Source organism: Peromyscus leucopus, chromosome 1, assembly GCF_004664715.2.
Source record: "Peromyscus leucopus breed LL Stock chromosome 1, UCI_PerLeu_2.1, whole genome shotgun sequence".
Taxonomy (NCBI): Eukaryota; Metazoa; Chordata; class Mammalia; order Rodentia; family Cricetidae; genus Peromyscus; species Peromyscus leucopus.
The window spans coordinates 103,533,999-103,549,110 of record NC_051063.1 but is presented as its reverse complement, the minus strand read 5'-3'; the positions used below and the strand labels follow the sequence as shown (position 1 = coordinate 103,549,110).

Here is a 15,112-nt window from a genome sequence, read left to right as displayed (position 1 = left end):
ACAGCAACAACAAAAAGCTAGGGAAACTGCTTCTGGTGAGGACAAGGCTAGGAGTGAGGCACCTGTAGAGAGGAGCAGACAGCAGCCCAGTCACTGAGGGCGGAGCGAACATGGAAGGGAGGAGACAGTGGCGGGAGGCAGGCAGCCTATGGTCCAGGTGGGATGCAGGCCAGGACATGGTCCCAGTCTTCAGGCAGGCCTCCTGCCAAGGATTCTGATGTCACTCGAGCTTATTAGGGCCCTTTCCACCAGGACCGTCTACTAGCCCCAAGAGCTACTGCTCTTCCCTGCCCCTGCTTGGGCCTTTCTAAATGCTATTCCACGGTTAGACTGGGACAGCCAATTTCCCTGTACCCCCCCCCCCAAATGTTTCAAACAGGCAAGACACAAGTAGTTTGTTTGTTTTTTCCCACTTTGAGGAAAATAAACAAATAGAGATTTTTAGAAAATTGTTGTTTTGTTTTGTTTTTTGCTTTTCAAGACAGGGTTTCTCTGTGTAGCTTTGCGCCTTTCCTGGATCTCACTCTGTAGCCCAGGCTGGCCTCAAACTCACAGAGATCCGCCTGTCTCTGCCTCCCAAGTGCTGGGATTAAAGGCGTGCGCCACCGCTGCCCAGCGACTTTTAAAAAATTGTAATCTCTAGCTCACATTTTGATTTTAGACAAACAGGCCGGGTCCTGCCAGGCCCTCACATAACATCTACAGTTGAATCAAAGCGCAGCTCTGGAGTCCAGATCAGAAGAAGGAGACTGGTCTCTAGCTTCGGGCTTCAGAACACAGCTCCGATCCAGACAGGGAAGCTGTGCCCCTAGTGCCAGAGCACCACCTTCCTGCCTTGGTCCACACTCACAACGTGGTTCCCAGAGAAGCACCAGGCCACGGCGTTGACAGCGGCACTGAAGAGAGGAAAGACGGGCGTCAGGAGGGCAGCAGGAGGGCAGCAGGAGCAGGAGGGCAGCAGGAGCAGGAGGGCAGCAGGAGCAGGAGGGCAGCAGGAGCAGGAGGGCAGCAGGAGCAGGAGGGTAGCAGGAGGGCAGCAGGAGCAGGAGGGCAGCAGGAGCAGCAGGAGGGCAGCAGGAGCAGGAGGACAGCAGGAGCAGGAGGACAGCAGGAGCAGGAGGGCAGCAGGAGCAGGAGGGCAGCAGGAGCAGGAGGGCAGCAGGAGCAGGAGGGCAGCAGGAGCAGCAGGAGGGCAGCAGGAGCAGCAGGAGGGCAGCAGGAGCAGGAGGGCAGCAGGAGCAGGAGGGCAGCAGGAGCAGCAGGAGGGCAGCAGGAGCAGCAGGAGGGCAGCAGGAGCAGGAGGGCAGCAGGAGCAGGAGGGCAGCAGGAGCAGCAGGACAGCAGGAGCAGCAGGAGGGCAGCAGGAGCAGCAGGAGGGCAGGAGGAGCAGCAGGAGCAGGAGGGCAGCAGGAGCAGGAGGACAGGAGGGCAGCAGGAGCAGGAGGGCAGCAGGAGCAGGAGGGCAGGAGGGCAGCAGGAGCAGGAGGGCAGCAGGAGCAGGAGGACAGCAGGAGGGCAGCAGGAGGACAGCAGGAGCAGGAGGGCAGCAGGAGCAGGAGGGCAGCAGGAGCAGGAGGAGCAGGAGGGCAGCAGGAGGACAGCAGGAGCAGGAGGACAGCAGGAGGGCAGCAGGAGGACAGCAGGAGCAGGAGGGCAGCAGGAGCAGGAGGGCAGCAGGAGCAGGAGGACAGCAGGAGGACAGCAGGAGGACAGCAGGAGGACAGCAGGAGGACAGCAGGAGGGCAGCAGGAGCAGGAGGGCAGCAGGAGCAGGAGGACAGCAGGAGGACAGCAGGAGGACAGCAGGAGGACAGCAGGAGGACAGCAGGAGGGCAGCAGGAGCAGGAGGGCAGCAGGAGCAGCAGGAGGGCAGCAGGAGCAGGAGGACAGCAGGAGCAGCAGGAGGGCAGCAGGAGCAGGTGGGCAGCAGGAGCAGGAGGGCAGCAGGAGCAGGAGGGCAGCAGGAGCAGCAGGAGGGCAGCAGGAGCAGGAGGGCAGCAGGAGCAGCAGGAGGGCAGCAGGAGCAGGAGGACAGCAGGAGCAGCAGGAGGGCAGCAGGAGCAGGTGGGCAGCAGGAGGAGGAGGGCAGCAGGAGCAGGAGGGCAGCAGGAGCAGGAGGGCAGCAGGAGCAGGAGGGCAGCAGGAGGGCAGCAGGAGGGCAGCAGGAGCAGGTGGGCAGCAGGAGCAGGAGGGCAGCAGGAGCAGGAGGGCAGCAGGAGCAGGAGGGCAGCAGGAGCAGGAGGGCAGCAGGAGCAGGAGGGCAGCAGGAGCAGGAGGGCAGCAGGAGCAGCAGGAGGGCAGCAGGAGCAGGAGGACAGCAGGAGCAGCAGGAGGGCAGCAGGAGCAGGTGGGCAGCAGGAGCAGGAGGCAGCAGGAGCAGGAGGGCAGCAGGAGCAGGAGGGCAGCAGGAGCAGGAGGGCAGCAGGAGGGCAGCAGGAGGGCAGCAGGAGCAGGTGGGCAGCAGGAGGGCAGCAGGAGCAGGTGGGCAGGAGGGCAGGAGGGCAGCAGGAGCAGGAGGGCAGGAGGGCAGGAGGGCAGCAGGAGCAGGTGGGCAGCAGAAGCAGGAGGGCAGCAGGAGGGCAGGAGGGCAGGAGGGCAGCAGGAGCAGGAGGGCAGCAGGAGGGCAGCAGGAGCAGGCCGGCAGCCTGACTCTGCCCCTCAGCATCCGACCTAGGCAGATGGAGGAGCCTCGCTAAGCCCAAGACCATTTCCTCATCTATAAAATGGGCTCCCAGGACCGTGGCAACGATGGGCCCAAACGCATGTGGAAGGCATGCATGTGGTGGTGTGCTCACCAGTGGGGTCCCTGTAGGCTGCTCTCCAGTTTCCCAGTGTCCACATCCCAGATGTACAGGGCTCCATTTGAGGAGCCTGCCAGCGCATAGCCTCTGTCAGGGCTGGACAGGTCACAGCAGAAGATGAGAAGGGGTTCAGAAGTACAGACACGCGCACAACGGGCTACACAGGCATGCCTCCCAGACGCACCTGAACACAGCTTTGGTCCAGTCAGAACTGCACTTGAAGCCATCCGCCCTGAGGACAGAACAGGGCTGGAGTCAGAATGCAGGCTGCTTCCAGGGGGCCTGTCCTCCTCCAGATGTGAGAAGGGGCCGGCAGGTCCTAGTCTAGAGGGGCTACCAGGGAGTGCCCCCCACGACCTTGCACAGGGGAGGCCCAACAGGCCAGTACCTGAACACTGTCGGATATTGCTGATTCGCAGGTCGATGACCTTGAGTGTATTGTCTCGGGAACAGCTAAGCAGATGCAGCTGGTCGTGGCTGAGGCTCAGGGAGGTAACCCGGCCCTGTACAGGGATGACCTGGATGCAGTGGGGGCCCCTGGCGGGAGGGAGGGGAATAGGGATAGAGAGGAATGAGGAAGAGGCATCCTAGGGTACTTCTGACAGGCTGTGTGTGGCCACTTTCCCAGCTAATGTATTCCAGAGGCACCCCAGGCCTGGATCCCTGGGGCTGAGGCTGACAGGACTACCGGCCCTTCCCACTACAGCCAGCTTTCCATTGAGAGACTGATGTGAGAGCTGGAGCCTTGGGTCGTCACTTGGGAATAATGGTGTTAACCAGACGTGGTGACAGGCCTGTAATCACAGCTGAGGCAGGAGAATCATTTGTTCAAGGCCAGCCTGGAAAACTTTACTGAGATCCTGTCTCCAAATAAGTACCTAAAAAGGCTGGGAGCATTCTAGCAGATATAAAGCCCTTGGTTCAACCCTAGGCAGATGAGCAATCTCAAAAAGAGAGGCCGCAGAGACCTACAAAGCACTAGCCCTGCTTTGGTCAGCCAACTACGCTTTTTTGCTGTTTTTGACTAAAATGTGGTGCTAAATACGGAAAAGGTGCTTGTCTATGTTGGTTATAGGCCTGGGGAAGAGTTCGGTGCTGACTTGAGAGCCACTAAGAAGGCAGCACAGCTCCCAGACACACTGAACCCTCAAAGACCATGCCCAGCAGAAGCCACCCACTGGCACACTTCCCAAGGTTCCACAACCCTGCCACAGCCAGAGAAAGGAACAATAACTCAGGGCCCCTACCACCCACAGCCGTGCCTGTCACCTGCTGTCCCAGAACCGGATCTTCTGGTCATTGTGGCCACTGATGATGATGTGGTCCCGCACACCACGTCATTACAGTAGGAAAGCACATTGATGGTCCTGGAACCTGAGGGCCAAGGAGGAGAACCCAGAGTCTCAGAATCAGCGGCAGCCACTGAATGTGAGCAGTCTCCTTCCAAGACTGGGTGTGCAGGCCTTCCCAGCCCAGGGCTCACCTACCTCTAAAGACCAAGGTCACCACGAAAGCAGGAAGAGAGCAGCAGGGAGTGACAGAGAAGGGAAATCATTAGAGGTGTGAGGCCCAATGACATGAACCCGGAGCCACCGCTAGAGAATAAGGTAAGGTCTCTGTGACTAGGAGCTGGGGCGAGTGGGACTGAGCCTCACAGTAGGCGCGGCCCAGGTCCCATTCCTTCACAGTCCGGTCTCGGCTCCCAGTCACTGCTGATGCCTCGTTAGCTTGAATTTGGCAGCTGTCACTTTGTCCTTATGTCCAGACAACGTTTCCTGTCCCCACAGAAAGCACAGATTAAGCCAACCCCGCAAAACAGCCATTCTGCAAATCCCGAGGCATGACCCTTAACCCTTAGGGAGCCTCCCCAGCCAGGCTCACCTTGGACTGTGTCTCCCCACCTTCCAGAGCTGGGCAGCCTGGTTATAAGTAGCTGCCAAAACCTGGGAGCCCTAGAAAAAGGGAGTAGGAGAGGTCCTGGGCCATGGTGGGCCTGACAGAGGCATTGGGCCGCGGGCCAGAGAGCCAGGGGAGACTGCCTCCAAGCTTCCCGGTCACTGAGGCGGGCAGAGCCATGGCCCACGGAGGTGAGGGCAGCTCCTCCAGGGTCGGTTCTAAGACACCCACAATGTGCCCTCAGGCCCCAGGGCCCCACTGCCCTGTGTAGAGACTGAGGTGACATCCATGCCACTGGGCAAAGTCTCCTTACCGAGGGGTCAAAATCCACACTGGTGATGCTGCCACCAGCTCCTTCGAGGGTCTGGTTGGCCTCCAGGCGACCTGAAAGCAGGGGAAGGGATAGTAGATGAGATTATTAGCCTTACAAAATAGAGGAACTGGGACCCCGGACAAGAAGTAGAGGACAGAGTGGCTGGGCCTGGCTTGGCCTGGGGGAGAGTGCCACCTCCTTGAACTGCTGTACAGCCCTAGGGGCAACTAGGCAGGTCACACTGCTAGAGAGGACCAGAGAGGAGGGACTGTCCCTAGGTCACAGAGCAGGCCAGGGCAGCCTAGCTGCACGCCCACTTCTGGGAAGCCTTCAGGAGTTGGCGCTCGGTCCCCCTCCCTACAGAACACACATCCTAAAACAAGGTGGACCGTCAGTGTGGACCACCTCATTGATTTCCGGGAGTCTAAGTGATCCGAGCATAGGATGTAGCTACTCTGGGCACATTGGCACACAGTTAATACCAGCACAGAGGAGGCAGAGGCACCTGGTCTGTTGGAGGAGGCCAACCTGGTCTGCATAGTGAGTTCCAGGCCAGCGAGGGCTACGTAATGAAACCCTGTCTAAAAATGAAAAGGAGGTAGTTTGGTAGACCCAGGGACTTGCCCAAGACTTGGCTCTACATGCCCTCAGGAAGGATCAGGTATCCCTACCTCCTCCAACAGCAGCCATCTGGGCTGGGCCTCCCTGTCCTGCAGAACTGAACCCAAGGAGCTTCTTGAGAGCAAGAGCTCAGGGTCCCTCTTCCTCAGAGTTCTCTAGCCACTGTTCATAGACTCCTCCCAGCAGGGGACAGGGGGGACAGGCCTAAGACCAGGGCCAACCAGGATCCAGCTGAGAATGGGGTCTGCAGGAGAGTACTGGGTTGACTTTCAGGAAGGAGCTCTAACCTCCCACGACATTCCAGAGGTGGATGAGCCGGTCAGCCCCTCCAGTGGCCAGGAGGCTGCTGTTGGGGCCAAAACAAACAGCATTGACCTCAGAGAGATGGGCATCCTGTTTTAAAAAAAAAAAAAAAGAGGGGAGGAGTTGGTACCGCCAGATCCTCCCCATGCATGCCTCTTTGTGTCCACTCACAGGCATTTCCACATCTCTTCCTGGCCTGGCAGCTCCCTTTGGGGGGGGGGGTCCTCTGAAAACCCTAAGTTTCACATTTGGCCCCAACTATGCCTGGACCCCTGCTGCCCCATGCCTCATGCTGAGTGTCTGCCTCTACCCGACTCCAGTCTGTGTTCTACTGTAAAATGCTGTGTGGCTCCCGCCACAGGCTACAGACAAACTCCTGCTCAGCCCACTTGGTCCGCCCTTGAACATTCTCATTAGCACCCCAGACATGAGGCCCAGCTCCTTCCTTACCAAGACGTCCTGAGCCTGGGTAGGAATCTGAGCAGAAACACACACAGGGATGCTTTGGTACCGCTGCTCAGGGCACCCCCCACCGAGTGACCTCGCCTCTTCTTGAAGCTACAGGGGTGAGGAGAGAAAAGCATCCGGCAAAACCTGCTAACATGGGGACTTGAAGCTCTCCTGAAGCAGCAACAAGAAGCAGACATGGCAGGTGGCGGGGACATTCCCCAAGGTCCACAACCCAGCCTGACCCCTGTGGAGATGCGGGCAGAGACGAGCAGAAACAAGACAAGGTAGGAAGTACAAAGAAACGTTAAGGCTGGCTGGCATTCCGGTAATGGCATTACCACTGCTAGGCTAAGTAACTGAACAAATCTTAGACATTTCCGAGCCTCAGTTTCCCGACTGAATGGGCGTTCTTGATCAACCTCAGGCGAGAGCTCTTATAGTCCCCTGTGAGGACCCTGAATAAGGACAGTGTTACGAACCTGAAAGATAGTTATCAGGAGCTGGTCTCGAGCTATCCACCCAGATCCTGCCTGTGGGGCCCAACAAGATGCACAGACAGACAGACATCATATGGATGGACAGACCAAGGCTGGGCTCAGGGAGCCTTCCAGGGGGTGCCCATCCCTTCACACATGAGCACACACACTTACTCAAGCAGCCCCTTCACCACGTCCACACAGCGGGACAGTGTCAGAGAGGTGGCCGAGGCAGACCTGGGGCAGAACGGAGAGGCACACTGAGAGCCTGGCTCATGGTGCTCCACCCAGCAGTCACTGATCCCTATATTTCACGAGGGACCCCTGAGGAGGTCATGATCACTCAAGGCAAGAACCAGAACTCGATTCACTGAAAGCTAGGAGAGGCGTGACATAGATTAACCAAGAAGGGTGGCGGGAGGGAGATTCTTGGCAATGAACACCTCCCAAGTCTCCACCAAGATGACAAAGAGTCTCATTCCCAGGTGCTCACCAACAAAAGCTCCTGAGACACCGAGCCCCGGCCTGTGGAGAGGGCTAAGGAAGAGAATGATGCTCCCAGGCTGAGACAGTGAGTGGGGAAAACGCCAGCTCGCTGAGCAGCCCTCAAAACACCCAAGTAAATGTTTGTGCTGAGACATCTAGACCATTAGTGCTGCCAGAATTTGGGGAACCAGCATTTCATGGTGCTCCCGTTCATTCACTCTCCCAGGGACAGAGGTTCCTGAAGGAAAGACTTCTGGAAAAGAGCTTCAGGCCAGCAAAATGGGGAAGGACTGGCAGCCCAATGACAAGCCAATCAAGATGTGGTAGAAGCCAGATATGCTGGCCCATGTCCTAATCCCAGCTATTGGGAGGAAGACCAGGAGTTTGAAGTCATCCTTGACTATACATTGAGTTTGAGGTCAGTCTAAGCTATATGAGACCCCCCTATATATGGGGGGGGGTTGAGCAGAGAGACACCTGAAGATTCAAGCTCCTGTCATAGCTCAAGTGTGAACACGCTTTAAGTCAGGCTCACACTCAGATATGCTCACTAACCTTGCACCACATGCTCATGTCCCTGTGCGGACACACACATGCACTCCTGTGCTTACACACACAAGCCTGGGACACCTGAGCCTTGGGTCTTGTCCACTTTCTTCCCAGTGGCACTCTTTCATAAGCCTATGGCTCACCCTAAGAGCCCTGGTTCTTGGAAGTAGAGAATGGAGTGACACTGCCTGCCTCCAGGCACTGAGGTCAGAACAGTACTGGGCTGTACACAGCCCTCTCCAAAAGCTGGCCCCGATCCTGGAAAAAGACATGGGCAGCCTTCTGGGTGGGAGCCAGCTGAGGTAGGAGAGTACCTGGATGCTCACCTGAAAGGCCTCTTCCATTTCTCACAAGTCTCACTCTCCAGGAACTCGGGTGTAGCAACAGAAGACAGAGGCGCAGACTCCTCCCTGGTCCCACCTTCTAGAGTGTTTGGGATCCTGGGAGAGAAAAGCAGCTTGGGAAGACCAAAGAAGGCCACCCCTCCCCGCCCCAGCAGTACACAAAAGTAAGTGATCCCCAGCAGCTAAGAGCCATGGACTGGCTTCCATGACCACACATATCTCTACACCTGTCCAGGGACCTGACCTGTGCACACAGGCACCCAGGTGTGCCTGTAGCCACTTGCAGGCCGGCAGGAGTGAGGTGTGCATAGACTGTAGGTAGTGAACACATCCCAGGGCTGCAACCCTATACCAGAGTATCCCTGTTCCCTCCCCATTCTTACTCGCTGATGCTCACAGTCCGCTTAGCCGCTCTCTTCAGCTCCTGGGACACCCGGGCTTGGTTGGCCCTGGCAGAGAGAAAAGCATCCTAAAGGAGATGCTTTGCAGGTGGAGTGGCCCAACTTAAGCGGGTCCCTTCTGATCAATGGAAGGCCCTGACCTCCCCGGGCCCCGCCCCGCCCCGCTCCATTCCCAGTCCTCTCAACCAGGTTGAGTCCACACTGCCTCCCGAAGGCGTGGCCTATTTCTGATGGGGCGTGGCCCCGAGCCTTCACCTCTCCCTTCGCTCATTACGCAGATTGCACTCGGCAGCCGCACGCGCTTTACGCTGCACAAGCCGCTCCAGCAGGTCCCGTGCCTCCTCCTGGAGCCTGCGCAGTGCGGCCTCCTGGTGTGCTGCTTGCTCTAGCAACGCCCGGTAGGCTTCTCTCTGCGCCGCGTTCTCCGCCTGCAGTTCCTCCAGCTGCCGGGACTGCTGCGCCCGCGCCTCGCTTAGCCGTACCACGCAGGCTTGCAGGGCTTCCAGCCTGCAGGGCGGAGACATCAGGCGGTGGCCTCTAACCTCCAACCACAGGTCTAGGGGGCGCTTGGGGACCCAGGGGAACGCTCTAGGGGCCCTTCCCATCCCCTCGCCTGAGACAAGACCGCTCCCGATCCTCATCTCACCTGCCCTGGCGCTCCTCCAGCTGTGACTGCAGGGTGTCTAGGGCTGCGCTCTTCTTCACCACCTGGTAGGCCATCTGGGGAGGGCAGGTGACATGGGGGCCTCTCCAGGGTGGACGTAGCCAGCCACCACCCCGCTACCCACCCGTTTCTCACCCAGGCTGAGACAGGTTGGGATCCTGTATAAGGATGCCCCGCACTTCAAGGGATAATTGTCAGACCCAGGACTCTGGAGTTTGACTCCTAACGGTCAGTCCTAGCTGTGACCCAGCGATAGACATTTAACCTGCTGCAAGAGGAATCTGCTCCATTTCCTTACCTGTAAAATGGCAGGGGAGTGCGTTCCTAATCACAAGGTAAACCAGAACTACTATCAGGAACTCAGTGGCAGACTATTAGCTTACACTTGTGTCGCGCCTCGTCCCAAGCTAACTTTCAGTCTCCGTCACACCCAAGTGAAGCACTCCCGTTTTCATACTGCAGATGAGGATGCTGACGGGTTAAGGGACTTATCCAAACTCACACAGCTAAGTGGCAGACCTGAGGACTCGAACCCAGGCCACCTAACTACATTATGCTCCGTATAAAGCACTGGTGTTCCCAGGGCTGCACAGGACGTGAGTTCTAGTTCCCAACTCCCAACACCTGGCTTCCTAGCCCATCCCCCACCACTGGCCAACCCAGGCAGCCCGGAGCACACAAGGCTAAGAACAGGAGCAGATTAGGAGCACACCGCCCAGACTCAATCCTGGAGCTGTGGGCTGAGGATACCTCAGCACTCCTTCCGCGGAGAGCGAAGAAGAACTGCAGGGGTGCAGCCCCACCCTCCCCTTTCGGTGCTGAAATCCCGGGAAGAACTGATTCCCGAGGCAAAGCTGTGCCCACCAGTGTGGCAAGGAGACCAGCATGAACGCCTCTGGCTCAGGAAACGATGGAGCTGGGGGCTGGCTCTTCTTGCTAACTTGTCCCTCACCCTTTCTTCCCAGAGGCAGAGGAGCACGTCAGGGCTGCTCACCTACCCTGACACAACTCCCGGTGTGAGAGGCCTGGGGAGGGACCAGGGTGGACCGCCCATTCCATCAGAAGCCAATTATAACGTTTATCTTTTTTCTTTTTCTTTTCCGAGACAGGGTTTCTTTGTGTAGCTTTGGTGCCTGTCCTGGAACTCACTCTGTAGCCCAGGCTGGCCTCGAACTCACAGAGATCTGACTGTCTCTGCCTCCCGACTGCTGGGATTAAAGGTGCGGGCCACCGCCACCCCAGCTCATCATTTTCAATACTGAGAAAGCCAATTACCATCTCCACCTCCCTCACCAGTCACTTGCTTTCAGAGTTCAAATGGTAGAGAGAGGTAGAAACAGATTAGTGGTGGCCAGGGATTAGCGATGTTCGGGTGTGACTAAAAAGGGGTAGCAAGAAAGGGATCTTGTAAACAAGCACTGCAATATCCTGATTGCTACACGAACCTACACGCGATAATGTCACACACCACTCTCAAATTACAACCACACAGCACTCTGGGGAGGGGTTCTCCAGTGTCTTCCTAACCCACTCCCGCCTTGTGTTAGGGCAGGTGAGGAGGCATGCTATAAAAACATGTGATTACTGGCTCCTCGGTCTCCATGGAAACCCACAGGGCCAGGCCTTGTTTATGGCCGCACTCCCTGTTCCCTGGATTGTCGATAAATAGGTGTTGAGAGAATGAATGAAGAGTCATAGAAAGTGGGTTTGTGTGGGTAAAGGTTCGAGTCCAGACTCCACACCTCGAAGCCCCATCCTACTCCTCTGCATCTATAAAGTTGCGGCGCGCTGGCCCAGATACTGCCACACAAACAGGACCACTCACTCAGTGCCGGCTTCCGGGGACCATCTCTCCCTGGCCCACTGTTCGTGCGCAGGCCCCACCCTGCTTACCTCACCGCAGACCAGCTGCAGTTCCTTCTCTTCCTGCTGCCACATCATCCTCAGAGAGGCTGCTGAGAAGACCCCGTCAGAGGCAGGCCCTGAGAACTTCCCCCTGACAATAAGAAGAATTCACGGTCCCTCCTCTCCCCCCTGTCCCCGAAGAGTGCCCCCCATAAAAAGCTCCAGGCGCCATTAGCTTTCTCTTGGGGTAGGGGGAAGCCAATCAGAGAAAAGGCAGTCTCAGAAATAAGCTGTCCAGGACCCCTCTGCTCCAGGATGGTCCAGACCTCGGATGCCTGCCAGTGACACCCTCAAGAAGCACAATGGCACTTACTCGCTTCCCCAGAACTCAGGAGGCCAAACCGTATTCTGAGATCAAGACCAGCATGAGCTATATAACAAGACCCGGCATAAAATAGCTCAGGGTTGGAAGGATGGCTCACTCGGTACAATGCAAGCCACACCAGAATGAGGACCTGAGTTTGGGCCCCAACACCTACATTAAAAATCCTGGCACGAGGCCAGGAGGCGGTGGTGCACGCCTTTAATCCCAGCACTCAGGAGGCAGAGCCAGGTGGATCTCTATGAGTTCCAGGCCAGCCTGGGCTACAGATCGAGATCCAGGACAGGCACCAAAACTACACAGAGAAACCCTGTCTCGAAAAATCAAAAACAAAAAACTGGCACACTTTACCAGAGCTAGGGAAGTTGAATCGGCTCACTATAGGGTCAGTACAAGACCTTGTCTCAAAAAACTAAGGTGAAACGTAATTAAGGAAGACACACAGTGTTAACCTCCAGCCTCCACAGATGCACATACAAATAGCATGTGTAGTCCAGTGGTGCACACCTGTAATCCCAACCCCTGAGAGGTGGAGACAGGAAACCAGGAGTTCGGGGTCAGCCTGCTGAGGCTACACACTCTTCTCATTCTGTCCCCCACTTACTCCTGCTCTTGGGAATGGGTAGCAAGCCCCTCTTTGTAGCTATCGGGTAGGGAACAGAGAGAGGGAAAAGACACAGAAGGGAAAACAGGATTGCGGGATAGGACAGGAGGCAAACGCAGAAAGAGAAGAGCCTAGGAAGAAGATGCTAAGCAGCCAGCTGGGGGGGGAGGGGGATGACTCACGGGGCTGTCTACTGTCCCCTCTCACATCCCCAGCAGCCACAGGCTGATGAGGTGCCAGGGCTGTGCATAGCAAAAGCAAAGCGCACAGCAAAGAAGCAGGCACAAGCAGCCTGCTGTGATCACTCACACCGACTCACCAGCAGTCCTGATGCGGGGCGGAGGTGACATCCTCTGGCTCTGACTTCAACTTCTCTGAGAACTTGGCTAGCAGTTCAGCCTTCTCTAGGAGGTGGTTATCTGGGGATGTGAGAGGGCACAAGCCTGTGGCAGAGGCAGACACTCGCCAGCAGACCCCTGGCATACAAGTTACCTCAGGCTGGGATGGCTGCAGAAGCCCAGGATCCTGGGATAGGGGAGCTGCTGGGGGCTGGGCTCTGGCCCTTCCTGGGGGGTGGGTAGCTGCCTGGTGAGGCCTCCTCACAGCATTGGCCTGGTGAAGCCTCCTCACAGCATTGGCCTCCCCCCCAGGAGAGAACCTGTCCCCTCCAGGACAGAAAGACCACCACTGCTGGGGACAGAGCCGTCTAGGTCACACTTGGTAAAGGACAGAAGGAAAGCAAGGAGATGAATCCATCTCGGCCAGAGGTCTGAATCCAGAGCATGAAAGCACACCTGCCTGTCCCTCCAGTAAGACACTTCCCCTTCAAGGCCTCGGAGTTTATAATTAAGTAATTCTCACTTCCACCCAGTAGCTTCCCCAGGTCAATACTGAAAGTCCTTGAGCAATTATCTAACAATCTTCCCAGGTTAGGTGGTTTGACCTTGGACCCCCCTCGCCCACACCCTTTCCAGTCATTTCTGCTTTTTTTTTTTTTAAACCAGTTCCAGGGCAGACTGGAGTTGAAAACCTCGTGCGCAGATCTTCCTCTCCCTCCCTCACTGTGACCTGACTGAGGTTTCCTGGGCCTGACCTAATACTCAGAACTCGACCCCAGACTCCTTCTAAAGGCGCAGCCCCCCCACTCCCACCCCCCATACAAGGTCACAATAAGCCTCATCTACCAGTAAGAAATCTGAGGTTAAGGACTTGAATTATCCATATCACAGACCTGGGTCTCTCTAGTTCCCCAAACTTACAACTCCCATAGAGGTCTTGGGGGGTGGTTCCCCCCTCAAACAGTCCCACTGCCCATCAGAGCAGTTGGAGAACTGAGGCTGCCTGGAGGTAGACAGAGGTGGGTGCACAACCCCGGGAGAAGGCCAGCCCCCGGCAAGTTCCAAGGAAAAACAAGTCTGATGGCATAGGTGCATCAAAATTAGCAGCAAGTGAAGAAGCATCAGGGACTGTGGTTAGACTTCCAGCCCAAACATACAGTCACAGTTGACCAGAGGCAGTAAATACAGACGCACTCCAGTGTATCTTGGCTTGAACTGCCACACCCCCTCCTGACCAAACCGGCCAGAAATAACTGTATGAGGGCCTGTCTTCGCCGGCACAAGAAGCACCTAGGATCCGCTAGGCACCGAGGCGCTCCACAAACCTGTGCCAGGATTAACCTATCAGTAGCAGAATCTACCAGGGTTTCGCTCCTTCCTTTCGGCCACTATGGCTGCTCTGGCCACGCCTGCCTTCCTTGACTGCACTTTGGGGACCAAACGGACTGACCAGGCCCTGCCATGGGGACCGCCGGTAAAGGGCGAAACCAGCCCGGAGGGACGGAGCTGGTGTCTAGGATGCTCAAGGGAGGCAGAGCTGAGTCTTGAGGGCTAAGCAGCGCCCAGGCTGGAAACGGCAGGTAGGGACCCTGGTCGGTACGAAGAGGGGCGTCAACAGGTTCCCGGTGCAAGGCTGGGAAATCGAGACAGCGTCGCTGCCCCGAGTCACCAGCCTAGCAGCGGGACGAGCCCTCCCGCCGAGCGGGGAGCCCCCATCTCCTCAAAGGCCGACGTCCCCGAGTCCCCCGGGGCGCACTCACAAGCCGGCACGAGCTCCAGGAAGAGCGTCTTCTGCGTGCGGTCCCGATGCCGCAGCTGCCGCACGATGTGGCGCTTCCAGACGGCGGCGGGCGCGGAGGGACCGCCGGGGGCGCCGGGTCCCGCCATGGCCGCCCAGTCCCCGGCCTCGGCGCTCAGCTCTCGCCGGAGCCGAGCACGGGGGCGGGGCTTCCCGGGGACTCCTTGACGTCAGGGCGGCGGCGGCGGCGGCGGGGAATCCCCAGGCGGTACCAAGTGCATTTGTGGGGGACACCTGGGCGCCCCAAGGCTGGTGCTGCGGCGGCCAAAACTTCTACCTCGAAGGAGCTCGTTTCGGTCTCCCGGGGAAGCAGCTTCCCCGGCGCCTGTGGGCGCGTCCGGGGCGGGGCCTCGGGGTCGCGTTCCTTAACCTCGCCACGCCTGGACCAGAGTCAGCTGCTAAGGATGCTTGTCGCCGTCGCCTCGGAAGCAGGAAGGGCAGAGACCCTGTCACCCCGGGGCTGTACAGGGACAGGCACCAAGCACAAGTCTAACAGAAGAGACTGCCTGGAAGAGCCCCACTGTCTCCCGATGGTCACGTTTGAGTGGGGTTTATGAGGGATCAACCAAGAACATTAATTAGCCAGAGAGGAGGAAAAAAGGACTCAAGCCCTTGGAAAGAACAAATGAATAAGTTTGATGACATAAAAATGACCAATGCAGGCCTGGGGTGGGAGTAGCTCAGGCATAGGGATCTTGCTTAGCCTGTGCGAGGGCCTGGGTTCAAGGTCCAGTGTTTCAGGCTTGGAAGGACAGGAAGCAGAACTTTAGGGCTCTAAGAAAAGGCTCAGTTTCGCCAGGCCGTGACGGCTCACACCCTTAGTCCCAGCACTCAGGAGGCAG

At 57.6% G+C, this 15,112-nt stretch overlaps 1 protein-coding gene across 1 annotated transcript; it reads right to left on the bottom strand.

The window, feature by feature from the left end:
• Positions 1-565: 565 nt before the first annotated feature.
• Positions 566-14,598, bottom strand: LOC114682729 (protein Atg16l2-like). The gene is given in 22 exon segments (XM_028856706.2): positions 566-896; positions 2,795-2,896; positions 2,985-3,036; positions 3,192-3,337; positions 4,070-4,127; positions 4,130-4,174; positions 4,456-4,512; positions 4,515-4,575; positions 4,682-4,701; positions 4,704-4,752; positions 5,010-5,080; positions 5,918-6,023; positions 6,384-6,457; positions 6,460-6,491; positions 7,034-7,096; positions 8,221-8,334; positions 8,622-8,687; positions 8,895-9,146; positions 9,286-9,359; positions 11,197-11,299; positions 12,454-12,553; positions 14,233-14,598. Coding segments are annotated over 22 exon segments (1,860 nt in total). The 5' UTR covers positions 14,360-14,598; the 3' UTR covers positions 566-808.
• Positions 14,599-15,112: the final 514 nt, after the last annotated feature.